This window comes from Chelonoidis abingdonii, chromosome 4, assembly GCF_003597395.2.
Source record: "Chelonoidis abingdonii isolate Lonesome George chromosome 4, CheloAbing_2.0, whole genome shotgun sequence".
Classification (NCBI taxonomy): domain Eukaryota; kingdom Metazoa; phylum Chordata; order Testudines; family Testudinidae; genus Chelonoidis; species Chelonoidis abingdonii.
Window position 1 is genome coordinate 132109755 of NC_133772.1, and position 26972 is coordinate 132136726.

General features: G+C 43.8%; 2 protein-coding genes and 1 non-coding gene across 7 annotated transcripts in view; 2 read left to right on the forward strand and 1 right to left on the reverse strand.

Moving 5' to 3' along the window:
* Positions 1-9525, reverse strand: part of MOK (MOK protein kinase) — a 33981-nt gene extending 24456 nt beyond the window's left edge. For 2 of the 5 annotated variants that reach the window (XM_032777385.2, XM_032777381.2), the window contains exons 1-3: positions 9395-9503; positions 3495-3609; positions 507-596 (exon numbers count right to left, since the gene is read on the reverse strand). In XM_032777385.2, coding sequence (XP_032633276.1) covers positions 507-596; positions 3495-3609; positions 9395-9401 — 212 coding nt within the window. In that variant the 5' untranslated portion in view covers positions 9402-9503. Of the gene's footprint in view, positions 1-506; positions 597-3494; positions 3610-4191; positions 4321-9394 lie in introns of all 5 variants that reach the window. The other 3 variants (XM_032777383.2, XM_032777387.2, XM_032777382.2) reach the window with 3 other exon arrangements.
* Positions 9526-17722: 8197 nt separating this feature from the next.
* On the forward strand, positions 17723-17796 carry TRNAI-AAU (transfer RNA isoleucine (anticodon AAU)). The gene has a single exon. It is a non-coding gene; the product is annotated as a tRNA-Ile (tRNA).
* A 1285-nt stretch (positions 17797-19081) lies between these two features.
* Positions 19082-26972, forward strand: part of ZNF839 (zinc finger protein 839) — a 21084-nt gene continuing 13193 nt past the window's right edge. Inside the window, exons 1-2 of the mRNA XM_032777388.2 lie at positions 19082-20012; positions 22654-23586. Coding sequence (XP_032633279.1) covers positions 19164-20012; positions 22654-23586 — 1782 coding nt within the window. The 5' untranslated portion in view covers positions 19082-19163. The remainder of the gene's footprint in view (positions 20013-22653; positions 23587-26972) is intronic.

The following is a 26972-nucleotide window of genomic DNA, read 5'->3' on the forward strand; positions in this document are numbered from 1 at the left end:
GATTATTTTCAGCAATGAACCATAGTTCTGTGCAGTTGCATAGGGGAGAGGAGGATGAAGGTAATTATATGGCAATAGAATATGTCATCTTGCTACAGAATTTGGTCTATCTGTGCAACAGAGTACATGGAGCCTTGGAGGGTAGTAGGCATGAAGTCTCCTTCCCGTAAAACCAGAATATAAATTTGTTTATTAATTGCTTAAAATATCTCTTGTCCCAGGTCATCAGTCTTCCCTTATGTTTAGTACGGATGTTGTAGTTCTGATGTTTTTGCAGCAATACACTCTAAAGAAACTGAAAAGTGCAATTTTGAACTGTATCATATCTTTGCCTAACAAGAGGCATGAGGGCATAGGAGAATCAGACAGATCTTCCAAAGATTTCCTTTTTGGTGGAATAAATAATTGGTTAAGTGCCTCCAAACTATCTTTTGTCTTCAAAAGCTACTGAAAAATTTTCAAATAGAGGGTATAGGAAGTAGGGGAAATAAATACACTGTACTTACAAAACCACCTCGTGTAACATAAGGATATTAGGATGTGGATTCAGTCGCCTCAGTGCTTGTATTTCTCGCAGACTATTCGCTTGCTCGATACTAATGTGTTATTTAAAAAAGAAGTGAGAGTGGAAAACTAGTTTACAAGTTAGGAATTAGATTGTGACTAAGTCCCCACACAAGGGAGCAAGAACTTCCCCTCCTCTTCTGTCCCTCTGCAAGTTACCCAAATCTGGGGTCCAGGAATGCAGAAGTAATGGGGAATTAATTGCCTGGGGCCAGGGATGGGGTGGGAAATGGGTAATATCCTGGCTCCACTTCCTCTTCTTGCTGACCAGATTGGCTGACCCAGGAGAGGTGGCTAGTAATTTACTGTTGGTGTAGACCAGAAGTAAATTACTACTCCGCAGCAGCAAGAAAGAAATCAGAGAGGAATTGTGACTCAGAAGTGCGTCCAAGTCACAATAACTCCCACGGCTACTCCTGGGTTGGTGCAGCTTACAGCTAAAGACTCTGCCTAAAATCACAATCTAGCCCTGTGTAATCATTAGCCTTAAAACTCAATTTAAAATTAATAACCACTAGTGTGAAGAACTGAAACACAGTATTTTACTAGCTAGTTAAAACATAGTATTTAATCATGTCACTCATGCCTGGTACTCAATTAACCATTAGAAGTCCAAGCTACAGAAAGGTTGGGAGGAAAATTCATTTTATGGGGCTTCAGTGGCCTTGCATGGACACTAGATATAGCAAATCACTACAGGATAAGCTTTTCCTTTCACAAGCTGATCAAGAGTTAGCCAAATGCCAAAATCCTTATGTTTCAACGTGAAAATAAGAAAATTATCCTGTACTAGCAAGATCAATTTATATCACTATTACCTATAGCTATAAGTGAACATTCCAGTAAAAGTGTAACCTCTAGCCATTTGTAACTATCAGAGGGTCTAGGACCAAAGGACACTTTAAAGCATCAGAGGGAAGATGTTCTCACAATCCCTCATAAATATGGGAATGTTGGCCATCTAAGTGCAATGAGTTGAACACATTCAAAATTTCTTAATCTTATAACTAGTATTTATTTTTGTTAATTTGGTCTCAACTCTAGAGAGTCTGTTTTCTTTTTTAATAAGAAAAGAGAAAAAACTAAAACAGATCTCTGAAAACTAACATGATTGATTGGATATGTTTTTGGTCTCAATGCTTAATGTTAGCTTTTGTGAATGGTCCCAAATAAAATGTGGAACTAAATGTTTCTACTTTTAATTCAAAACATGACCATAGTAAATTGATTTACACAATGAGGGTTATTTTCAGAACCAAAGTAGTACAAATTTCATGTTTGTTTTTAATCAATTTCAATATACATTAAAAAAGGAAACTATATACTCAAAAGATGCTACTTCTGATCCTTTTTATATAAGTAACAACATGAAATGTCCTACATTTTAAGATAAATATGCAGAATTTGTCAAAAGAGTGTAACTAGATCTGAACTGCACATATGAATTTCTCTGATAAAAATCTATTGCTGCAATCTGTTTCACAAAATACACTGCCAGTTTCAACTATCTGTAAATAATAGTAATTTTACTTGGAGTACACTGTGCAAAACTTACTGACTCATCAATACCTTACCATCTAATAAGATTTAATCTTGATAAACAAAAATAAACTGATCATAACTTCAGTGAGACATAATGGAAGCCTGGTTTGTGTTAACAAACACAAAAAAAACCAAAACTCAACATCAGCAAATTGCCATCTTTCCCAAATAAACTTCAGATATAGAGCTAATTAAACACATTCTCAGTTTTTAATATTTCTGAAACTGATTAGCCAAGAAATTTGGTGAGTATTCTAAACATTCTGGGGTTGTAACCAAGCTTCACTCAGTGTAACTAAGGAAGGAGCCACTTTTACATACACCTTGTTCCTCCAGCTGGCCAGATCCACTGAGTTTACAACTCCATTGTACCAATGGACCAGCACAAAGTGGGTATAGTAGAAAGTTTATATTCAGTGGCCTTGCCCGATTAATTTTTTTTTTCCATTTAAAGGAAAAGGATGGATTTGTGTTGGTAAACTCACTCTTCCTTAATCTCTGCAGATCTGATTTACTTCATAATCTGTGTAGCAACAGAGCACTGAATCAAACTTGAAATTTTTCAAAGCAATAGAGGCAATGTCAATTGTTATAAAGTAACTCCCACTGAAATCAATAGGAAATGAATGTGTCTAACTGAGAGCTGAACTTGGTCCCTTGCTAAAGTAGGGGTTGTGCACCTTGATTTGGATTAAAATGCTGTGTGTGGGTGTGCAGTGAATCCCATTTTGCCATTTTCCTAATAAGAAAGAGCTCCCACTGTCACTTGTGTTGCCCACTACTAGAGGACACAATCAAATGTGAATAAAGGCAAATACAAAATATAAAGAGGAACAAAATCTGTATAGGGAAAGAAAATAACTACTGTTACACAATCCACAATAAAATACATTTTAAAGTGAACCTGACAATGGATAACGAGGTGTTCTTTACACCATCGTCTTCTAGTAATTCATTTATGGCAGAAAGAAAAATGACACAAGCATGTTCAGACATATTCTACATTTCCTTTCTGGTAGGAATTCATTTACAAATGTAAAACCAAGACCAGAGTGGTGACAGGAACAAATAGTAGATAGGAATGAACAAAGACCCCCATCCTCTTCCCTCTCTAATCCTGGTCTCAATCCAGTTGACAAGCAGGTACAGAATTTGCTACAGTGAGTAACGTCAATGGGTCTACTTAGTAGAAAGCACAATGCCAAATAATAATTTGCTATATGATCAGGCCCTCAGTTCCCCCTTTCTAATGTATGCCAACATATTTTTCAATACACATGAACAAGTATTCAGAATCCTCTATTCAGTCTTAAATTTATATTTATTTACCCAATAAATGTAAACAAAGTTTTCAGATTTGGGGCAATAATATGATCAACTATACCTACCTTTCAAAATGCTGTTTCATTTGTTTGCATGCATAGTAATTTCCATCCCTAAGACTCTGTGTCTTCAGAACATCAGAAAATGTTCCCTCACCTATTTTACCAATCAGTTTATATTCTAAAAACAAAAATATTTAAATTTTAAAATTTAAAAGTAAATTTTGCTGTAAACAGTAAATATTTTTATATTTATCCTTAGTTGATTTTCATTACATTCTGTCTTTGCCGGGTGATTTTCCATATTACACTTTTGGTTGTGGTTCACATGTCAATCATTTGGGAAAAAAATTAAATTGAATTAGAGCAAATTGGGTTTTACTGCCCCATCCTACTGATGCTCATATTATTGATTGTACAATCCCAGAGCACAAACTATGACCTCCCTGCTCTGTGACACAATACCTCTGCACATACAAGAGGCCTTTTTTCTGTCATAGCTAGGACCCTACCAATTTCACAGCTGTGGAAAATGCGTCAAGGACTGTGAAATCAGCCCTCCTCCATGAAATCTGATCTCCCCTGCTGCTGGGAGCCCGAGGTTCCTAGCAGCTAGTCTGGCCATGCTGGGGAGGGACAGAATGGCCCTGCACGGCTGCCCTTAGTGAGGAGATCAGACCCACCTCCAGAGACAGTGCAGAAATGAGGGAGGTATCATTATCCTGTCTCTGACCCAAACTATATTTCTCTATCCTTAACTTACTCTACATGTACTTGATTGGTCCTGCTCCAGTAATACTGACTGTTCCATCAGCCAGTCTTCTTCATCCCCTCAAGTCCCCTCATTGCTTAGTGTCCCTCCAGATTCTGTCCTTGGTAATCTCATCTGCACCTATAGGTTCAATAAGCATCTCCACCAGTGAGCTGAAGGTAAACCAATTCATGTCAGTTTCACGCTACTGTTACTGCTGGGGAAAGCTTATGAACAACAAAGGAAGCAGGCAGTGGAGTTAGAGAAGAATCCAAAAAGTAGAGACCAAGGGAGAGGTAAACTAACAAAGATCTCTTTCCTCCCTCACACCCTCATACCTGACAGTAATCAAGGAGACTTAGGGTACTGCGGCATTGCAGCTATGCTGCAGCAACACTGTAGTATAGACACATGCGCAACTACAGCAACAGGAGCTTTTCCATCACTAGAGTGAATCCACCCTCTTGAGAGGCAGCAGCTAGGTCAACAGAAGAATTCTTCTGTCTACCTAGTGGTGTCTATATGGCAGAGGTTCTTAAACTGGAGGTCGTGACCGCCTGAGGGATCACGAGGTTATTATGAGGGAGTCACAAGCTATCGCCCTTCACCCCCAAACCCCGCTTTGCCTCCAGCATTCATAATAATGTTAAATATTTTAAAAGTGTTTTTAATATATAAGGGGGGTCACACTCCTAGGCTTGCTCTGTGAAAGGGGTCACCAATACAGAAGTTTGAGAACCACTGCTTATTGGGACTTAGGTCAGCTTAACTACAGACAGTGATATGGTTGCAGCAGTGCATCTGCACCACAATAGTGCTTCAGTGAAGATGCTGCTATGCCGAAGGAAGAGCTTCTCCTGTCAGCATAGTTAATCCACTTCTGTGAGAGGTGGTAGCAGAAGCCCTCCTATCGACATAGTGCTGTCTACATTGGGAGTTAGGTTGATATAATTGTGTTGCTTGGGGTGTGGAGTTTTCACACCCCTGAGTGATAGTTAGGTCGACTTAAGTTTAGGTCTGGACCAGGCCATAGAGTAGTGGAGACATAACCCTTCTTAAAGCATCCAGGAATCTTTGCAGGGGCAGAAATGACTGCAAGCTCTTTCTACTGTCCAGAAGCTGGATGGTGGATCTTCACATTTCAGATACGTACCAGCAACCCAGGTGTCATCTTCAGTTCTTTTCTACTAGCCAACCTTCATATCCACTCTTGCAATGAATGCTTCTTCTCTTATTAATATCATTTAAAATCTGCCCTTTCCTCATTACCAAGGTTCTCTTTCACTTCTCATCTTTATTACTGTGACCTTCCCCTTTACAAGCTTTCCTATTTTCCAGTCTAACAGTGGCACTTTGGATAAAATCATCTCTCTCTCCTATCACTCTTATCATTTGCTCTTTAAGTTCCTCTAAGACTCTCCTTTCTCTTCCCTCATGCTGCTCTTATGTTTGAAACACTACTTCTGTACACTAGACCCTCTTTAAAGCTCAGTTCTTCCAGAAATCTATTCTTCCTGTTCATCACCACCATATTCTGCTCCCTCTCTCTCTCTCCTGAACTGTTGTCTTTTACTATTTTCTTGTTGGATTTAGATGGTAAGATCTTCAGTGCAAGGCACAGGCCTGTTTATAAAATGCCAAGTACACTTTCTAATGCTATGTATTAATATAAACAGTCCTTGCTCATGAAGTACTTTACAAGTCAGGAACAGAATCTCAAAAACCAATATAGGAGAGCACCAAAACCCATCACAAAGACACCAAATCAGGAATAATATGCTGAGGTGGCAGAATCCTGTTCAGAAGCCTGATTGCTAATATTTTATAACCGTTAAGAACCATTGATTTATTCATTGGAGCAAGAGAAGTGACACCTGAGTCTCCCACATCCCAGATGTGTGCCCTAACCCTGGGCTACATAGTCATTCTCTTTTTTAGGCCCAGTAAACACTTAAGTAATTATACACAGTGGAACAGTTTCAATAAAAAAGAGAGAGAGCTCCAGCCCTGATTTAGACACCTAAATCCCTTTTAGGGACAGAGCTTATTCCAGACCCCTCTCCTCAGCATTTCCTACTGGCTAGTTTAGGTGTCTCTCTGCTCACCGTGTTGGCTTTTGTGGATTCCATTCTTAGGCACTTAACTCTCCCCATGCATTGTATAGAGAGTCTAGAAACCTAAATTAGGGCTGTGGATTGCACTAAATGGCAAGGTACCAAGAAAGTTAGGCATTGAGCATTGAAGCACCTAAGTCCCTTTTACTCTAGTCCTAAGCAATTTAAGAGCACAAATCCCATTGACTTCAAACTGAAAGCCTTGATTGAGGAGAATATCCTGGTCAAAGCATTTTTTTACTTGTGAAAGTTCATAATGTTGGAAGGTGGTGTTGGTTGCCAACAGTAGGGCTATTCGGTTATCTGAGTTTACGGTGGTGTCAAAAGAACGATGTTAGAGGACGTAAACTTGACTTTTCGGTACAGATTAGCATTTTAAATGTGAAACTTTCAGTAGGAAAAAATCTCTATAAAGCCTCAAATTCTACTAATAATTAGGAAACAAGTATAAAACTTGGGGTATGGAACAGCTTATATATGAGGACAGATTAATAAGACTAGGACTTTTCAGCTTGGAAAAGAGATGACTATGGGGGGATATGATAGAGGTCTACAAAATCATGACAGGTGTAGAGGAAGTAGATAAGGAAGTGTTGTTTATTACTTCTCATAACACAAGAACTAAGGGTCACCAAATGAAATTAATAGGCATCAGGTTTAAAACAAATAAATGAAAGTATTTCTTCACACACCGCACAGTCAACCTGTGGAACTCCTTGCCAGAGAATGTTGTGAAGGCCAAGACCATAACAGGCTTAAAAAGAGAATTAGATAAATTCATGGAGGATAGGTCCATCAATGGCTATTAGCAAGGATGGGCAGGAATAGTGTCCCTAGCCTCTCTTTGCCAGAAGCTGGGAATAAGCGAGAGGGGATGGATCACTTTGATGATTACCAGTTCTGTTCATTCTCTCTAGGGCACCTGGCCACTGTTGGAAGACAGGATACTGGGCTAGATGTACCTTTGGTCTGACCTAGTAGGGACATTCTTATGTTCTTAAAACATCCACATTAGCAACTTAAGACTTTAAAATGGAAAGAAAGTAAAGAACTAGAAGTGTTTTTTAAAAAAATGATTTTTTACTTCAATCATTTTTTAAAAAAATTTAAATCAAATTTTTATTTAAATATCATTTTTATCCACACTCGTGTATACAATATTTAGAACAGAAAGGACCTAATCCCCAATTAGGAATTGATTTCAGTAGCATCCATAACAAACAAGACATTTTTTAGACACACAAGAAAGGATGTTCCTGTTTCAAGAAGTTCGCAATTTCAGGATAGACCAAAAGGCAGACAGAAGTCAAGGAAGGAAAACAAAATGATTTTCTATACAAATTAACAAAATATGCTATCAGTAGCATGGAAGAAGGGGGTTTCTAAGAGTGAGAAAGTAGAAGTCTTGCAGAGATTCAGGGAGGTCTAACAATGCAGAGGTGGCCATATGAAAGACACAGAGATGATTGTTCAACATTGACAAATCTGCAGATGAGGGTAAGAAAACTGGTGAGGTAGAGATTCCATAAAGTTCAACAAGCAAGGATAAGTAGGGAGGAGCAGATTTAAACAGAGCCTTGAAGGGAGTGATCAACAGTTTAAACATAACTGTGGATGGAGAGCAAGTGTAGGAATTTAGAGAGGGTAGTAATGTGATCAAATTAACAGCAAGGAAGATTATTTTAGTAGCTGCAGTTTGAATTGGGAGACGATATAGGAGGATACTGCAGTAGTCAAGGCGGGATACAGTGAGGAACTAAGCCAGAATTTTGGGTGTGGAGATGGAAAGAAAAGGATGGAGTATGGAGATGTTAAGAAGGAAAATGCTGTAGGCCAAGAGAAAGGTATAAATTAAAAATTCATCCCATGTTCAGTGTAAGTAATAAAGAGAATGGTGGTGGTGCCAACAGTGATAAAAAAGGGGGAAGAAGAGGTTTGTGAGGAAAGTTTAAGAGATTGTTTGGGGCCATGTTCAGTTTAAATGGATAAGATAAGATATCTCTCTGACATTTCCTCTGGGATATTAGATGGGGTTGTTTAGAAAGAGACAGATCAATGGTAGAGAGAAAGTTTTGAAAGTCATCAGCACGGAGTTGATATTTTAAACCATGTAAGGAGAAGATACTGTCCAGGGAAAGCCTGTAAAGTGAGACGATCAAAGGGCCAAGGGCAGAACCTGATGAAGCAATGACTGGACAGGTAGGAGGAAAACCAGGAGAAGACAGTATCTCAAAAGCCAATGAGGGCAAAAAGCCAAGGAAAAGCTGTTCAACAGCATCAGAACCAACCTAGAGGTTGAGGTGGGTTTTGTGGTGCTCCTTTACTAATATTAGTAATCAGAGGGCAGGTCCTTCCCCCAGCTACTTATCTCCCTCATATATCTTTGCATAGTAGAATCTGGTCCCCCTTCCACCAACCCATAAAGTCCAATATGCATACTCCATCCCCATCTCAACAGCAGGGCCATTTCTGTTCCAAATGGATCTGACACTGGAGCCTAGTCCTCCACATAGGGTGCCCCACTCACACATAACAGAAGGGGGGCACAAGCCCCTCATGCATCCCCCCACAGCAAGACTTAGACATCCCCTCACCTCCGTCCTCACACAGTATCTCCATTCTCCCTGCCCTAGGAGGGTCTGCTCCCTGCCACAAGACCCACTGCAGACCTCCGGCGATCCCGCTCCCACTTACACATCCTGCCTGCTGCACCCCAGAAGCGTCTTCTCTCCACAGAGAAACTGTCCCTCCCCACAGAAGCACCTGCCCTGCCAGGACCCTCCCCACAGCGGGAGGCCCTCTCCCGCAGCCAGGGCCTGCCCTTGCATTTAGGCCGCTTAGGCAATCGCCTAGGGCGCCAGCATTATTTGGGGGCGCCACGCGGCTCCGGTGGACCTGCCGCAGTCCTATCTGCGGAGGATCCGCTGGTCCCGCGCGGCTCCAGTGGATCTCCCGGAGCCGCTGGCGGGAGAAACGCGCGGGGCGGCGAAATGGCCGTGCGCCTAGGGCGGGAGAAACCCTGGCGCCGGTCCTGCCCGCAGCCCACGGGGAGGCTTCCGCCCCTCACACCGCCCCCGGGCCCCGTAACTCTCCGCCCTTACTGTTCATCCTGCGGCTCCTCAGCAGTGTGGGGACGGAGAGGGAAAGGCTGAGGCCTCCTCTGCAGCGCCCACCCCTCCCGGCAGAGCTGTCAGCGCGCCATGTTGTATTCCCGTCACCCTGGCAACCGCACAGGCTCAGATCCCAGCCCAGACACACGGCCGAGTCAGCCCCACCCGCCCACAAAGCCGCGCAAGCGCAATGCAGTCTCCTTCTTCTCCCTGGGCCCGAGATTACGGTCTCTCCTATCTTTACCCTCACAGCCGCGCAGTAGTACAGCTTGTTTTTAGGCCCGGCTACTTAGGACCCCTTTTGCGCAGGCGTAGCAACCCTCTCGCTTTCTCTGTTCTCCCCACCCGTCCTTGGCAGATGATGCACAGTGGGAAACCAGAACCTTGTACCCTCACGCTCCGCTTGCGCATGGGCAGTAGAGACTTCTTTTGCTCCTCAGTCAGTGACTGTTGGGAAAACACAGTAGGGATTTGTGTTCCCAGGTTTCCAAGCTCTGAGGGCCGGGCAGGTGCCCTGCCCCTGAGGAGGCTCCCTATGGGTGGGCTGGGTCCAGGAGGAGGAGTAGGTTAGGCTGGCCCTACCTGGGCAGCCCCGCAGGACTGGGGGAATCTTCTCAGGGTGCCCCAACCCTGAGAGGGGAGGAGAATTAGAGTAGGGGTGGTGAGCTCAGGGAGGATGCGGAGCAGAGGTGAGCTGGGGTGGGGAGCCCTGTGGCAGCTTGGCCCCCCCCCCAGGCACCCCTGCGGCAACTCTCCGGCCCCGGGAGCCGTTCTTCACCTCCCCACCCCAGCTCACCTCTCCTCTGTATCCTCCCCAAGCATGCTGCCCCTGCTCTAATGCTCTTCCCAGGCTTGTGGCGCCAAACAGCTGATTGGCGCTGCAAGCCTGGGAGGCGGGGGAAGTGGAGCAGGAACCCTGTGCTCAGGCAGGAACTGCTGTAAAAAAAAATATTAGGAGCACCACTTTTTGGTGCCCCCAAATCTTGGCGCCCTAGGCAACTGCCTAGTTCCCATTAATGGTAGCACCAGACCTGGGTCTTCTCAAGGCAGGGGAAGGTCACACTGTTCAGCGGTGTCTAGCGCAGGGGTAGTCAATTATTTTTTGTCAAGGTCTTGGTGAAGGAATAGTCAAGGTCTAGACTTCAGAGGAACATTTTTTCACACCACAATAACAATAAAGATGATAATCAGTAAATAAAAAGATTTCACAGTCATTTCAAAAGTGTCTGGTGTTCCAGCTTTGGCCCGTGGTCCACCTATTGACTATTCCTAGTCAAGTCCTTTGCTGAGGCAGACACGGTCTAGATGACTGTGCAGTAATATCGCCCAGGCTTCCATCACAGTCTGGCTTGCTGTACTCTTACACAATGAAAACTGTCTTGTGTCACCTTTGTGGTGAACTGGATTCCTCCATGCCCGCATTGTCTGTAGACGGCTGTGTCTACAGTAGGCTGTGATCCTGCACTGTTCACCTGGGACCCTGCATCCTCACAAATTCCTATGTCGTCTTTGGAGTGACTGCTGCAAGAGCGCTTGTCTCTCTCCCCACCAAAAGTTGGTCAAATAAAAGATATTACCTCACTCACCTTGTCTCTGTAACACTTAACATTTGTAATTGCCTGAGTAGTCCCATTACAGGAGCAGGACTGTAAATGCATCTTGTTATGCGTTTCTATAAAGCACCATGCTTGCCCGTGATAGTACAAATAAATATTTTTTTATTTTAAATAATCAAAGCTATAGAAACAAAGTATTATAAAACACACACCCCCCCCCCAATGTAACTGTAAAACAGTTTGTGAAAAATGGGGCTTACTGGGAGAATTCCATAGAAATTACATATATTCAAACTTGCAGAATTATTTGGCTCTTTCATACATTTTCTTGTAGAAAGTAGTGACTTAGGCTTGTATTTTTTTAACGGTACTAGTGTATCAGTATTGTGTTTTCAATTAAAAATGTAAAAATCTAATACAAATTTGAAATATGAAGTTTTAATAGTAAGTTTTAAAAGTTTTAAGATAACAAGTCTTGTGGATGGGAGGAGAGTGGTAGATGTGGTATATTGTGACTTTAGTTAGGTTTTGATACTGTCTCGCATGACATTCTCATAAACAAACTAGGGAAATACAACCTAGGTGGACTTAATATAAGGTGAGTGCATAATAGGTTGGAAAACTGTTCCCAGAGAAAAGAACAGGAGTACTTGTGACACCTTAGAGACTAACAGATTTATTTGAGCATAAGCTTTTGTGGGCTACAGCCCACTTCATCGGACGCATGTTCCCAGAGAGTAGTTATCAGTGGTTCACAGTCAAGCTGTAAGGGCATATCAAGTCTTGCAGGGTCCTGCAGGGATCAGTTCTGAGTCCAGTTCTGTCCAGTATCTTCATCAGTGATTTAGATAATGGCATAGAGAGTACACTTACAATTTTTAACAAGAAGTCCTTGTGGCACCTTGTGGTAATAGCCTCCTGTCCCAGATCTGGACTTTAGCGTCCAAAATCTGGGGGCTTACCTGAACTCCCCCAAGCTCACTACCAGCTTGGATATTCTCGCTGCCACCAACTAGGACTATTGGGGGTCCTAGTATGCCCCCTGAGTCACCCCAACTGTCCCCTGGGGGACCCCCAAGACCCAGAGCCCTGGGTTTCTCCCTCTCTTCTCTCCCAGCTTCCCCCCCTTCACTGGGTTAGCCGGTGCGAGACTAGACTTCACTCTTTGAATGCAACCGGAGAGGCAATCTAGCGTCCCCGAGGCTATGCATTCACAGCTAATCACACTAGCACACAGGAATTCCCCCTCCCTGATCTCGTAGCAGTAACTAGAGAAAAACTTCAACCACAAGAGAACAGAGATGATTCTTTCTCTTTCCCGTAGCCTGCTCTTTCCCTGAAACAATAGGAAAATAGCCCACAGCCTGGCTTTTCCCTTCCCTTTGCCTCCCTAGGAAAGAAACTTCCACAAGTTTTAAAAGAAAAGTTTATATTAAAAAAAAGGAAATATAAACAATAATCTTGCATTAAGAAACTCAATACAGGCTCTTGCTTATAAGAAAATATGAAGAAACAGTCTGATTTAAAAGATACCCAATTAAACCAGTCCAACAAATCAACATTACATGTGAATACAACACAAGCTCATCATAGCTGAATTACTTTGTTTTCCTTGTACTTACAGATGTTTAGAAGAAACTTTAAGATAAGAGGGAGTTAGGAGGAAACCTTGTTTACCCATAGCCGAGAAAACAACAAAGACCCCGAGTATACAAATTCCCACCCCTGACTTTAAACAATCCAGTTCTCTGATTGGTCCTCTGGTCAGGTGTTTGGTTACCCTTTCCAGGTAAAAGAAACTTAACCCTTACCTTACCTATCTACTTATGACACACCTTAGAGACTAACAGATTTATTTGGGCATAAGCTTTCATGGGCTATAACCCACTTCATCAAATACATGGAGTGAAAAATACAGTAGGAAGATATAAATATACAGCACATGAAAAGATGGGAGTTGCCTTACCAAGTGGGGCATAGGTGCTAACGAGGCCAATTCAATCAGGGTAGATGTGGCCCATTCCCAACAGTTAACAAGAAGGTGTGAGTATCTGTGAGCCACATCCACCCTGATTGAATTGGCCTCATTAGCACTACAAAAAGTCATTTCCCCTCTGTTGATATTCCCAAATAAATCTGTTAGTCTCTAAGGTGCCACAAGGACTCCTCATTGTTCTTGCTGATACAGACTAACATGGCTACCCCTCTGAAACCTGTCACTTATAATTTTTGCAGAGAATACCGAGCTGAGAGCGGTTGCAAATATCTTGAAGGATAGGATTAGGATTCAGAATGATCTGGACAAACTGGAGAACTGGTTTGAAGTTAATTAGGATGAAATTCAATACGAACAAATGCAAAGTACTCCATTTATGAAGGAACAATCAGTTGCACACATACAAAATGGGAAATAACTATGTAAGGAGTGCTGCGTAAAGGGATCTGACATCATAGTGGATCACAAGCTCAATATGAGTCAACAGCATAGGCGCCAACTTTCTCTGGTGCCAATGGGTGCCCGTGCCTCCCCTACCCCTTTCCCCACCCATGGCCCTGCTCTGACTCCACCCCATCCCTGTCCCTGGCCCCGCCCCCATTCCAACCCTATACCCAATGTCCCCGCCCAAACCCCATCCCCTCCCTCTCCCTATTAGATCTCTTCCCCAAATCCACTCCACGGCCCCGCCTCTTCCCCCAGCGCACCACATTCCCCCTCCTCCTCCCTCCCTCCCTCCCTGCCCAGCAAATCAGCTGTTTCGCAGTGCAAGTGCTGGAAAGGAGGAGGGAGAAGCAGGATGTGGCGGCACGCTCGCTGAGGAGGCGGAGGCAGAGGTGAGTTGGAGCAGGGGGGCGGGGCAGGGCCACAGGGAGCTGCTGGTGGGTGCTGAGCACCCACAAATGTTTTCCCGTGGGTGCTCCCCAGTCAGCAGTGTAACACTGTTGCAAAAAAGCAAACATATTCTGGCATGTATTAGCAAGAGTGTTGTAAGCAAGACATGAGAAATAATTCTTCCCCTCTACTCCATGATGATACAGCCTCAACTGGAGTATTGTGTCCAGATCTGGGCACCACATTTCAGGAAAGATGTGGATAAACTGGAGAAAGTCCAGAGAAAAGCAACAAAAACTATTAAAGGTCTAGAAAACATGACTTATGAGCAGGGCCGCCTGGGTGGGGGCAAGTTGGGCAATTTGCCCCAGGCTCTGGGCCCTGCAGGGGCCCCCACAAGAATGTCGGAGGCTCCCTCCCACCTCCGCCTTTGCCTTCCCCCATCCTCCAGTGCCTCAGCATGCCGTGTCCAGGAGTGGCCCTGGACAGCACTGCAGTGGCATCGCTTGGGCGGGTCCTGAGGTCCTTCCGCTCGGAGTCACGAGGCAAGGGGGCAGGGCTGCGAGCTCCGGTGGGCCGAGCGGCAGGAGCTCCTAGATGTGGCTCGCTGAGGCTCTGGCAGGGGAGAAGGGGGAGTAAGCAGCAAGGTAAGCCCCTCTGAGCCTGGCACCCTGATCCCATCCCCCCACAGTCCTGACGCCCAGCCTCGACCCCAGCCCCTCTGAGCCAGGCACCCCCTGAGCCCAGCCCCCCACAGCCCTGACCCCCAGCACCGAGCCCAGCCCCTCTGAGCCGAGCATGCCACTGACCCCATCCCCTCCACAGCCCTGACCCCCAACTCTGAGCCCAGCCCCTCTGAGCTGGGCACCCCCAACCCAGAGCCCAACTCCCCACCCAGCCCTGGGTAACAGTAGCGCCACCCCCAGGCAGCAACAGTCCATTTGCACCAACCATTACCATCACCCAGCGACAGCCCATTATGTAATTGCAAATTTATACATACCATTAAAGCATTTCCTACGCTCGTAAGTGGATGTCTTCATAATCCAATCAATGAGGAGGAGAAAGAGAAGTGGTGACAACAAGCATCCTTGCCTGACTCCAGTTCGCACCTGGAAGCTGTTAGTGAGCTGCCCTCCATGGATCACTCTGCAGTGTATACTGTCATATGAGTTCTTGATCAGGTTGACCACCTTTGCTGGGATGCCGTAAGTGGACATTGTGGACCCAGCTTGATGACCTGGACTTTGCTGATGACCTTTCACTCCTTTCGCACAGTAAACAGCAGATGGAAGAGAAGACCAAAGTAGTGGCAGCCACGTCATCACAGGTTGGCCTCAACATTCACAAGGACAAGACCAAGATCCTTAGGATTAACTCCATCAGCAATGACCCAGTCACACTGAATGGAAGCCCTCTGGAAGAAGTGCAGTCCTTCACCTACTTAGGTAGCATCATCGACCAGCAGGGTGGCACTGACGCAGACATCAAAGTAAGGATTGGTAAGGCAAGAGCAGCCTTATTACAGCTCAAGAACATCTGGAGCTCCAGAGAGCTGTCTTTGGCAATAAAAATTCGACTGTTCAACTCCAATGTGAAATCAGTCCTACTGTATGGAGCTGAAACCTGGAGGACAACCAAAACAACCACCAGGAAGATCCAGACCTTCATTAATAGCTGCCTCAGAAGGATTCTCCAGATCCGCTGGCCAGACACCATCAGTAACATCCACCTCTTGGAGAGGACCCGTCAACTCCCAGCAGAGGAAGAAATCAGAAGGAGAAGGTGGGGTTGGATAGGACATACACTACGCAAGCAGCCAACTAACATCACCAGACAGGCACTGCGGTGGAACCCCCAAGGCAAGCGGAAAAGAGGCCGTCCAAGAAACACCTGGCGACGCGACCTTCAGGCTGATAGCAAAAAAATGGGCTATACCTGGAACCAGCTAGAGTGAATGGCCCAGGATAGAGGACTCTGGAGATCTGTTGTTGGCGGCCCATACCCCGATTGGGGTGACGGGCATGAGTGAGTGAGAGAGTGATTAAAGCATTTAATGTTTTTAAATCATGTATTTCGTGTATTTTCAAATGATTAAAAAATAATTTTTGAATGTATTTCACTGGTTATTTTTTACATTTCCAAATACGTTACTATAGTATTACAACTTTTTTTATGGAATGGGCCCCCGAAATTGCTTTGCCCCAGGCCCCCTGAATCCTCTCGGTGGCCCTGCTTATGAAGGAAGATCAAAAAAATTGGGTTTGTTTAGTTTGGAAAAGAGAAGACAGGGGTCATAACAATTTTCAAGTATATAAAAGGTTGTTACAAGGAGGAGGGAGAAAAACTGTTGTTCTTAACTTCTGTGGATAGGACAAGAAGCAATGGGCTTAAATTGCAGCAAGGGAGGTTTAGGTTGTACATTAGGAAAAACTTCGTAACTGTCAAGATAGTTAAGTACTGAAATAAATTGCCTAAGGAGGTTGTGGAATCTCTGTCATTGGGGGTCTTTAAGAGCACGTTAAACAAATACCTGTCAGGAATGGTCAAATGCTTTGTTCTGCCTTGAGCACAGAGGACTGTACTAGAAGACCTCTCCAGGTCCCTTCCAGTCCTATGAATCTATGAATTGTTGCTACAGTCACACAACATTTCTGGTTAATGAACAATTTTAGAAGTATATTAAGTATATAGTACTGTATAGATAGGTGCATATTTATTCAATAAATTAAATATAGCAACAATGATTAGATGTAAAGTGAGTACTACCTCCTCTTTTCAGAGTCATATTTAGGTAGGTATGTTAAGCCTACAGTTGATCCTTACCACCTGTCATTCACTGTGAACCACCTAGGGATAAAAGTGGTATGGCTGCAATCCAGTTAGAAGTTCATCAGCTTTGCCAGAGAACCTACAGCATTAGACAGAAAAATAGTGGATTTGATGCATGTGCAGTAAACAGAATTTCTGGTTTACTAACTTGCACTCCCCCTGTCGGTGGTTCTTTTTCTTGTTTGATGGCCTACGTAGCAATCTCAGCTGAAAACTGCAAGATTTGCTGCAGGACTGACCATCTATAAATAATACAAGTTTATTTGAATGTAAAATAAATATATAATTTAAATAAACCCAAATGTTATAGAAAGAAAATAATACACAGGACATATTTTACCAATGCAATATTTGTTTAAAAAGCATTATGTAAAATAAGTGGGAATTAAAAATAAATAATAAATAGCAAAAGAAATATTTCAATTTAATGAAATAAAACTGGAGTCACTGTTAAAAAGCTATTTGAGGGGTATAACTTACTAGTTATGAATCTAGCCTGAACGAATGCGACCTCCGTCTGTTCCTACCTTAGGATTGTTGCTCCCGCGTAGTCATGGTCCCCAGTCTGAACTCTTTGGATGGTTTTATGTAATAGCTGGCTCAAATATGCTGATTGAACCTAGAAGGTCTGGAGTCTGGACCCTGAGAACTCGCTGTAGGGGTGGAAACTGAATACACAGTCTGGGGAAGGGGCGATATTTAGACTTTACAGCAGGGGTTGGCAACCTTTCAAAAGTGCTGTGCTGGGTTTTCATTTATTCACTCTAATTTAAGGTTCCGTGTGCCAGTCATACATTTTAACGTTTTTAGAAGGTTTCTTTCTATAAGTCTATAATATAGAACTAAACTATTGTTGTATGTAAAGTAAATAAGGATTTAAAAATATTTAAGAAGCTTCATTTAAAACGCAGAGCCCCTGGATTTGTGGTCAGGAGCGGGGCAGTGTGAGTGCTACTGAAAAAATTAGTTCGTGTGCTGCCTTTTGTACCCGTGCAATAGTTTGCCTACCCCTGCTCCACAGTAAACTAGAGGGAGAGAAACGGCAACAGTAGTATCTGTGTTATTCTTCTAGAGATCAGTGCAAAACCATTAACACGAGGTGGCCGGTTAGCTCAGTTGGTTAGAGCGTGGTGCTAATAACGCCAAGGTCGCGGGTTCGATCCCCGTACGGGCCACAAAGCGGCATTCTTTTTAAAAGATTTTTATTTTATTGACTTTCCATTAATGTTTTGATGGATAAAAACGCAAATTAACACGCGCATATTAAAATTAAAACGTTATAAAATAACGACTGAGATTATTTTACTTTCAATCAGCTACCAAAAGGGTGAGGTTTAAACTGCCTCTCCATCAAGCTTTTTAAGAGAGCTATAACCTTATAATGCAGCACCATAGTTTTTAGGGGGAACCTTTGCCTGAGAATGTTATGCAACCGCAGTTACATTATCTGCAGTCAGAAACACAGGTGTATCCATTATGCCTGCATCTATCTGCACACTCATATTTGACTTTTCATATGTTTTTGTTATAGCACATTACTTGATGCAATACAAAATAATATTCAGCAATAGAGTAACAACACAGCACATTTAGGTAAGCTGAGAAGTAAACTGTAGATGTAAAATAGTCCCTCTCCAAATTTCAAATAGTCTCTTTATTTTTGCTTTCGAACGTTTAAAAGTAGAAAACTGGTGTCTCTTGATTCTCTTGAATAATTTTACGTCACTCTGAAAACTGATTGTAAAAATATTGTCATGCAGAGAAAACTCCCTACTTCAGATTAAAAATTTGAAGAAAACATTCCTAATCAAGTGATTAAAAGTCAGGGTAGACTCAGAACGCTACTCATTGAAAAGAACATGCATGTACTTTTATCCTTACCCGTAGATCTGAGGGGTAAGCACGCGCACATGTCGTCGCAGGATTAGAGCCAAAATGTTAAGATAATGAGGCAATACCTTTGGGGGTAAAGTTGACCTGACATTTCCATTAAAACCTCTTAATCGGGGGATTATATCTTGTATGTTTCAGAAAACAGGCTGACATTTGGTTTGGATACCATTTACTGTACAAAAAAAAAGGCTTGAGATCTTCCCCCATCCCTTATTTTTACTTTTAAAAGCACTATAATCAGTTTCAGATGCTTTTTGTCTATCCCATCGTGTATCAAATCTGTCTATACAGACGTACTGACGCCCTATGAATTGCACTGTATTGAATTATACTTGCGGGATGTTGCACTGAATTGAATTAAACTCTGTTGTGTTGAATTGCACTGGACTATACTGTTGAATGAGTGTATACCGAATTCAACTGTATTACACTAGTACACTGAACACCATCGCACAGGAAAACGCTTTCAAAAGTGTCTTGTCCCTGCTGGGCCCCAGTCATCCACATGACCACGCCCCTTCCACGATGACGTGTCCAGACTGCAGCGGTGGACCCCATTGGCTCCTGTATTGCCGGTTCCTCTGGGTTCTCGCCGCACCTTTAAGACCTGGGGGCCGAATGCGTCTCCCGCCCCCTGAGCGCTGCCAAGATGGCGGCTCCCGAGAATGGGGGCGGAGAGAGCGCGGCGTTGGCATCGCCGCCGCCGCCTCCTGCTGAGGAAGAGCCCCCCGGACCGGCCGCCGCCCGCGGGGCTCGCCACAGCGCGGCGGCCGGGGAGGGGGTTGGCCTGCTGGGACCTGGGTATCCCCGCGGGGCGGTCGCGGCCAGGGGTGACTTGCTGGGTCCGCTGGAGCCTGAGGAAGGCGGGGGCCTGGTGCCCCCCCTGGAGGCTGGATCCCCCACCGAGGAGCGATCGGAGGTGCTGGCGGTGACCGAGGAGTTGGCCCAGAGCCTGGCTGCCAGCTCCTCCGCCGTCGGCACCACCCTGTACCTGGAGCCAGGTGGGAGCCTGGTGCAGGGGGCTGAGCTGAGCGCGGAGGAGCAGTTGGTGGTGGCGACCGAGAACCAGGCAGTTGGGCTGACGGAGAATTTGCCTGCGGAGAGGAGCCAGGCCGAGCCACTGGCTCAGCCTCCCGGCCAGCAGGCCACAGCGACGCCCCTGGCCCCCGAGGAGCTGCGGAGGGTCATCGAACAAGTGAGCAGGGCCCAGAAACAGTCTCCACTGCCTCTTCTTCCCTCCTCTGGAGCTGGCATTGGGTCCTTACTGCTGCCTCCTCGCCGAGCTGGGGGGTACTCGCTACCCCAGGAGATTAGCGTCGTGCCCTCAGGATCAGGGTTCAGCAGATCCCCACAGGGTTGTAGTCTGACTGCTGCCTCCGGGTCCCAGCCAGTGACCAGTATCATGCACAATGCAGCACAGCAGTTGCAGAATGTGGCCCAGCAGGTCGCCCTTCAGCAGGGCAAAGCTATCGGTACCACCAGGTGCCTTGTACACAAGGTAAACGAAGGGGAAGAGGGAATGTCTTTGGAAAGCCAAGGGCCAAGTGAACGGGAAAGTGGTCTCCAATATAGAATTGGGCCTGGGTACTAGAATGTGCTGAACACTGAATAGTCACGGCCCGTTCTCAGTGATGAAACTGTGCTGAGTGCTGTTGCACTAGTTCCACTGCTGACCCTAATTTCCTGATCAGTTTAACTTGCCTTGGAATTAGATTTCTCCAGTCTCATAGTTGGAAGACTGGTGTTGCGAGCAGCTCAGTTTCTAACAAGGTAGAGGGTATACTATTCAATGGAGATGACAGGCGCTGGCCAGAATAACCTATGTTCTAGTCTGGCAGAATAAGCACAGTTGTCCAACATGATTTGCAAGAACTGCTTTACAGCTACTAGACCAGTGTAACCTGTCAGTCTAGCGTATCTAGCAACTGTTTGGGGTACTTAGTTTGTGCTAGCCCATTGATCTGTGGAGATTTTTTTATAACAGTGGCTGCCTGCTACACTTGAGATTTTAAAGCTCTTTCTATTATAACTTTTGTTTTCATGCACTTTTTAACTTTCCCAAGTATTTTCCTTTTGGGCTAAGATGTTCCATGTTTGGTTCTTGCCCAACAGTAACTTTTTTTTTTTTTAAAGTGAGTAACATCCATTCAGCTGTGTTTGTATTATGGAAGACTGTTTTTAAAAACAGAAAAATCTCTGTTCACACTCTTGAACAGGTGGTGTTATAATAGAAACATTTGAAGTTTGAAATTAGAAGTCTGGACTGAATTTAGACTGTCAGGTCTTTGGGGTAGGGGCTACATTTTTTTTTTTTTGTTCTGTCCTTTCATACGGTGCTTAGCACAGTGGGATCCTGGTCCATGATCAGAGTTTCTGGGCATCACTGTAATACAAATAATAATAATGAGTCATTTCTTTGGGGATATTATTTGCTTAATTGGGGAAAATTATTTGCCAAACTAGAAGCAATTAACTTGTAGACTCTCCTTTAAGTGGAGAGCTGTGCATTTAGGCCTTGATCTAGCAGAGCACTTAAGCATGTGTTTGCACAGCATCAGAGGGATTATTTGTGTGCTTGTAGTTTGGCATGTGCTTAAGTGCTTTGATGGGTGGTTTGCAGCTAGAGAAATGGACACTTTTCAAGTAAGAGGCAATCGACAGGCTTTGACTCTCCTCAGTCCCTTGCTGACCCTGTGATGTGATCTTTTAAAAAACAAAACAACAATAAATAAATAGGGTGGGGAGAAGAGGACAGACAGGAGGTGATAGGCCAGAGGCCTGAATTGCTTATATCATCTTAAGGATTTTTCAACTGTGCATTTATTAGGGTATAACTGTGGCCTAATACTTGGCCTGCAAAATTAGTAGACAGTAGTTGTCCTGTGGGTGAGATGTGCTTGTTCAGTTTACAGATTCACAGCATAGGTCTAGAGCAGGCCTGCACAACTCATAAAGCGGCGAGGGCCATGTTACTCCAAGGAAAACAGCTGAGGGCCGAACCCCCCCGGCCCTGCTGGAACCCCCCCCCACCACTGCCCAGCCCCCTGAAACACATCCCCCACCACAGCGCTGGCCAGCTCCACGGAAACAACCATCCCCCTCCCCCACCCTCCAAGTATAAAGCCTTGCCACTGCCTGCCCACTCGGTTCATCGCCCCCCCCCATAAAATAAGGGGAGGGGAAAGGGGAGCAGTGTGAAGGGATTGGATGTGACTGTCCAACACACAAACAGAGGAAGCCCGGGAGGCCGGGGAGGGGGAAGGTCCCTGGACCAGGGAAGGGGGCAGCAGTTGGGGCAGGTCAAGTGCAACACACACGCACGCATGCGTACGTGTCTCCTCTGGGGATATCCTGGCTGCCCACAGGCTGTTCAACCCTCCCACCCCCAGTCACTACGGAGGTCACCTTGGGACCAACCAGTGCAGTAGCCGCCCTGCCCCCAACTGAAGGAGGGGATTTGAAGGGGGTTTCAGCCCAGTCCCCCCGCCCCCTCCAAGCTGCAGCTTGAGCCCAGGCCGCGTGCCCCTCCTCTCACTCTACTTACCAGCTCTGCCTCATGCCCAGTGCTTCCCGCCTCAGCGGGCCCTGGAAGTGACGCACTCACTGTAAGCCAGGCGCAGTGAGAGTGGGAGATGGAGACGCATGCGGTTCTGGCCGTTAGGGCAGTTGGAGTGTGGCACGTGTGCGCAGGGCTGTGAGGCAGGGTGTCTCCCCCACCCAGCAGCCCCACCCCATCACTTGCCCGCGGGCGGCACAGTGAGCCCACGCAGGTCGCATGTTGTGCAGGCCTGGCTAGAGCTTGCAACTGAATCTGCACAAGTGAACCCCATTGACTTCAACAGGGCTCTGCCTAACAGATCCATCTTCAGAAATTATTCCTTAGTTTTTGGCAACTAAATTCATGGTTGATGGACATTAAAAATAAAATAATGATATGATATACAAAGTAAACTGAAATTCCTTATCTAAGCAACAAATGCAACTATATGATAATTTAGTAGCTCAAAGGAAGGAAATATGTTCCTTGAGGGTTGTAAGAAAACTGGATAATATATCACTTTAAGGTCTTATATACAAAGATGTAAAAACTTGATAAATAATATTGTACTTTTACATTTTCAACTTTTTTCCCTCTAAAGCAATTAGAAGCCATTTGTGTTCAAGTGCAGCCGGGGCAGATGAAGGAAAATGAAAAGCCAGTGCCACCTCTTGCAGAAGTCCAGTCCAAAGCGATAACACCAAGTCAGCCAGTTGGTAGGAATTCTGGTCTGTCTAGACTTAATATTATTAATCCCCAGATTATTAGGATACAGCCTGTAACAGGAACTGAGCAGCAACAGTTTTTCTTGCATAGTTCTTCTGAGCCTCCAGTTCAGCTACTTGTGCAGAGACCTTTAGCCCCTGATGGACCAGTGTCAGTGAATAAGATTCCCACACACCAGACACTGAATGGACAAAAAACTACATGTGCCACAGTGTCTGCTACAGAGTCTCGAAATGTTACTTTGGTGGCAGCCAGTTCAGCAAATACTCTTATATCGAGCCTTGAGAAAAAGCAAAAAGAAGAACTAAAGCTAAAAAAATCTTTGAAAGTGAAGACTCGTTGTGGACGGATTTCACGCCCTCCAAAATATAAAGCGAAAGATTATAAATTCATTAAAACAGAGGATTTGGCCGATGGTCATCAGTCTGATTCTGATGACTATTCCGAACTAAGCATAGAAGATGACGATGAGGGGAAAGCAAAGGGAATGGATACATTATTCAATCCTTTGAATTATAACCTAAAGCCCAAAATGTTTAAATGTCAGACTTGTGAAAAATCCTACATAGGAAAAGGAGGATTAGCACGACATTATAAACTTAATCCAGGTCATGGACAACTGGAGTCTTCACAGCAAAAAGTCTCTGTGAATAAAACTAATAGAAGTGTGTTTCTGGGTATTTCTGGAGGAGCAGATGATGAAACTGAGTGTCTGACACTCTCGCAACCAATTGCTGTCACTTTAAATAATGAAAATTCACTAGCTATTGGTTTGGAAGAAACTGCTTCTTCACAGACTGAGCAACAGGTAAAGTAGTAGTTTGCTTTTTGCATAATACACAGTTTCATAAACAATATACAGGCAATTTCACTCCAACATTATTGCAATTTTAGAACCTTATTCTACACTAATTCGTATACTGAATTCCTATTGCTGGCAATGGGAATTCTTTTCATAGATTAAAGGTAGTGGCTATGTGCATGGCCAAAAGACAATAGGAATGAATTAGAAAAAGTTGCAATCTGCTTGTCTGAAACTGCAGTAAATATGCATGATCATTGGTTAAATTTTAAAATAAATAAATAACGAACACAAAATTTAGTGACCTCCAGGGGGAGAATAAGACTTAGACTTTGTAACTAACCTCACTTATTTCTCAGCATTCACATAAAGAAAAAACATTCTGCAGTTCATGTATATTTCATTTTAAAAAGCTTTAAAAAGAAAATTCTGTATTCAGGAGTCAGTTTGACCCATCACTGAAATACAGCCTCTACTAGGGTGAAATTCAGTTGTCAATGGACAGCTATGCTACATAGTGTACTGTTGAAAGTGAAGCATAACTTCTGCAGTTGAAACTATCGACGGAAATCTAGAGTAGGTAGAATACAATTCCCTGAGTTAGAAAAATGTAAGTAGTTTCAGTTGGAGAGGTTCCAAGAAACTGGTTTTAAACTGTCCATTTCATAGTAGAATGCATTTGTCAATAGAAATGAAAGGTCTTTGTAGCCACCTTGCTGCAAAAGAAAGTCTCCACTGTAAAAAGTGGAGATATAATTGTATCACAACTGCCTTTTTAGGAAGACTGTTCTTTTGAATGCAGCAATGTTATATTTGTTGCTTTTTTGTGAATGTGATGTTGTTCCAGAAGTGTGAATGTGGGTAGCCTGAGACGTAACAAGCTTAGTAGATAATTACAAATAAAAAGCAGAGTTTTCTACAACTTGTGAAGGAAAAATAACAGAGAGCTCCATGAAGTTAACTGACTCATTATGTAGATCTAATTTGCCTGTGCAGTATTGGTATATTGTGGTGATGCGGACTTAAGAATTTATGAATTCTTTTGAATTTATTTTGCCATAAAATCTTTAGGACTGTTGATTTCTGTAGCACTATATTCAGCCAAATCTGGAATTTCTAGCTGACAAATATGAGCCACACAAAATTTCCCCTTGGTAATTGAATGACTTACTAGTTTATAAATGGTCTTAATTATTGTGGCTGCTTGAGTCACCAGGCTAGATACTTCTGTCTGTCTTTCTTGCCAAATAACTATATGTTTGGCCATAAGCCATTGTCAGTTATCTTTGTTGAGAAACATTAAAAGGATTATCAATACAGGTAGATTATGGAGGAAGAGTAGCACCTGTGACCCACACTTCAAATTAAAAACTTCAGTCACAGTTGAATGAATTTGGTAATTTGCATCTAGTCAATAGGTAAGACTGCGCTAAATTTGGGAAGTCTGTGCAAAGAGAGGGGCTATTGTTGGAGCATAGAGGTATTGAAGGTTAGGACTAAGATACGTTCATAGAACTGATCGGATACTTGAATTATTGTAACATTAATGTGATCAGACAGTTTATAAATATCTTCAAATGATGATTAATCTTTAGGACATTCATTTTAATATTCTAGCTAGGGGAACAAAGTGGCTTTCAGTGAGAGATTCTTGGAATCTGTTTTGCCAACTTTTTTCTATGATAGCTTTGAGAGTATTTTTGAAAATTTATATTTTTGTAACTTCTTTTGGTGTAGTGAATATTGTATTCCTGCAAGTCCATTGTTTACTGTTGCTTAAATAGCTTAACTTTGTTTGTATTGAGACCACAACAACAGTTTTTAAAAAAATGATCTGGAAAAAGCGTAAACAGTGAAGTTGCAAAATTTGCAGATGATACATAACTACTGAAGATAGTTAAGTCCAAAGCAGACTGCAAAGAGTTACAAAGGAATCTCACAAAACTGGGTGACTGAATTTCATCTGCTGTTTTGTTGCCCAGTGTTGATAAATGCAAAGTAATGCACATTGGAAAACACAATTCCAACTATACATATAAAATGATGGGGTCTAAATTAGCTGTTACGACTAATCTTGGAGTCATTGTGGGCAGTTCTCTGAAAACATCCACTCAGTGTGCAGCGGCAGTCAAACAGAATGTTGGGAATCATTAAGAGAAGGATAAAATATTAAGACAGAAAATATCATATTGCCTCTATATAAATCCATGATATGCCCACATCTTGAATACTGCATGCAGATATGGTCATCCCTTCTCAAAAAAGATACATCGGAATTTGAAAAGGCTCAAAATAGGGCAACAAAAATGATTAGGGTTATGGAACAGCTTCGTATGAGGAGAGATTAGAAAGACTGGGACTTCTCAGCTTGGAAAAGAGACAGCAAAGGGGGGATATGATAGAGGTATATAAAATCATGACTGGTGTGGAGAAAGTAAATAAGGAATTATTTACCCTTCCCATAACAAAAGAACTAGGGGTCACCAAATGAAATTAATAGGCAGCAGGTTTAAAACAAAAGGAAGTATTTCTTCACACAACGCACAGTCAACCTGTGGAACTCTTTGCCAGAAGATGTCGCAAAGGCCAAGACTATAACCGTGTTCAAAAATGAATGTGATAAATTCATGGAGGATAGGTCCATAAGTGGCTATTAACAAGGATGGGCCTGGATGGTGTCCGTAGCTTCTGTTTGCCAGAAGCTGGGAAAGGGCAATGGGATGGATCACCTGATGATTATCTGTTCTGTTCATTCCTTCTGGGGCACCTGAGATTGGTCACTGTCAGAAGACAGGATACTGGGCTAGATGGACCTTTGCTCTGACCCAGTATGGCTGTTCTTAGTTTCTTAAAAATAGGGAAACACAAAATTCAGGATAGCCTGAATTTGATGACTTCCTGGGCTCACTGCAGAAACTGTTCATTTGACAGGATTTTGGGGGAAAGCTGAAGGTATGTTTCTGGAATAGTGGATAGTTTCTTTGGTATTCCGGCTGGCTGAGTTAATTTCTTTCCTTCTATTTGATTGCTTAATGCTGCTGCTGCATTGAGTCTGTTATTCATATATAAACTTAATACTGCTAAGCATAGGTGCCGACTCCGTGGGTGCTCTGGGGCTGGAGCACCCATGGGGAAAAATTAGCTAATGCTCTGCACCCACCAGCAGCCAAGCTCCCCCCTCCTCGCCTCCGTCCCACCCCCGAAGTGCATTCCGTACCTGCCCCTCCTCCTCCCTCCCAGTGCTTCCTGCCCCTCCCCGTCCCTGCGGCCTAACAGCAGTTTGGTGGTGCTTAGGACTTTCCGAGAGAGAGTGGGGGAGGAGCGGGGACGCGATGCGCTCAGGGGAGGAAGCGGAGAAGAGGTAGGGCAGGGGCGGGGACTTGGGGGAAGGG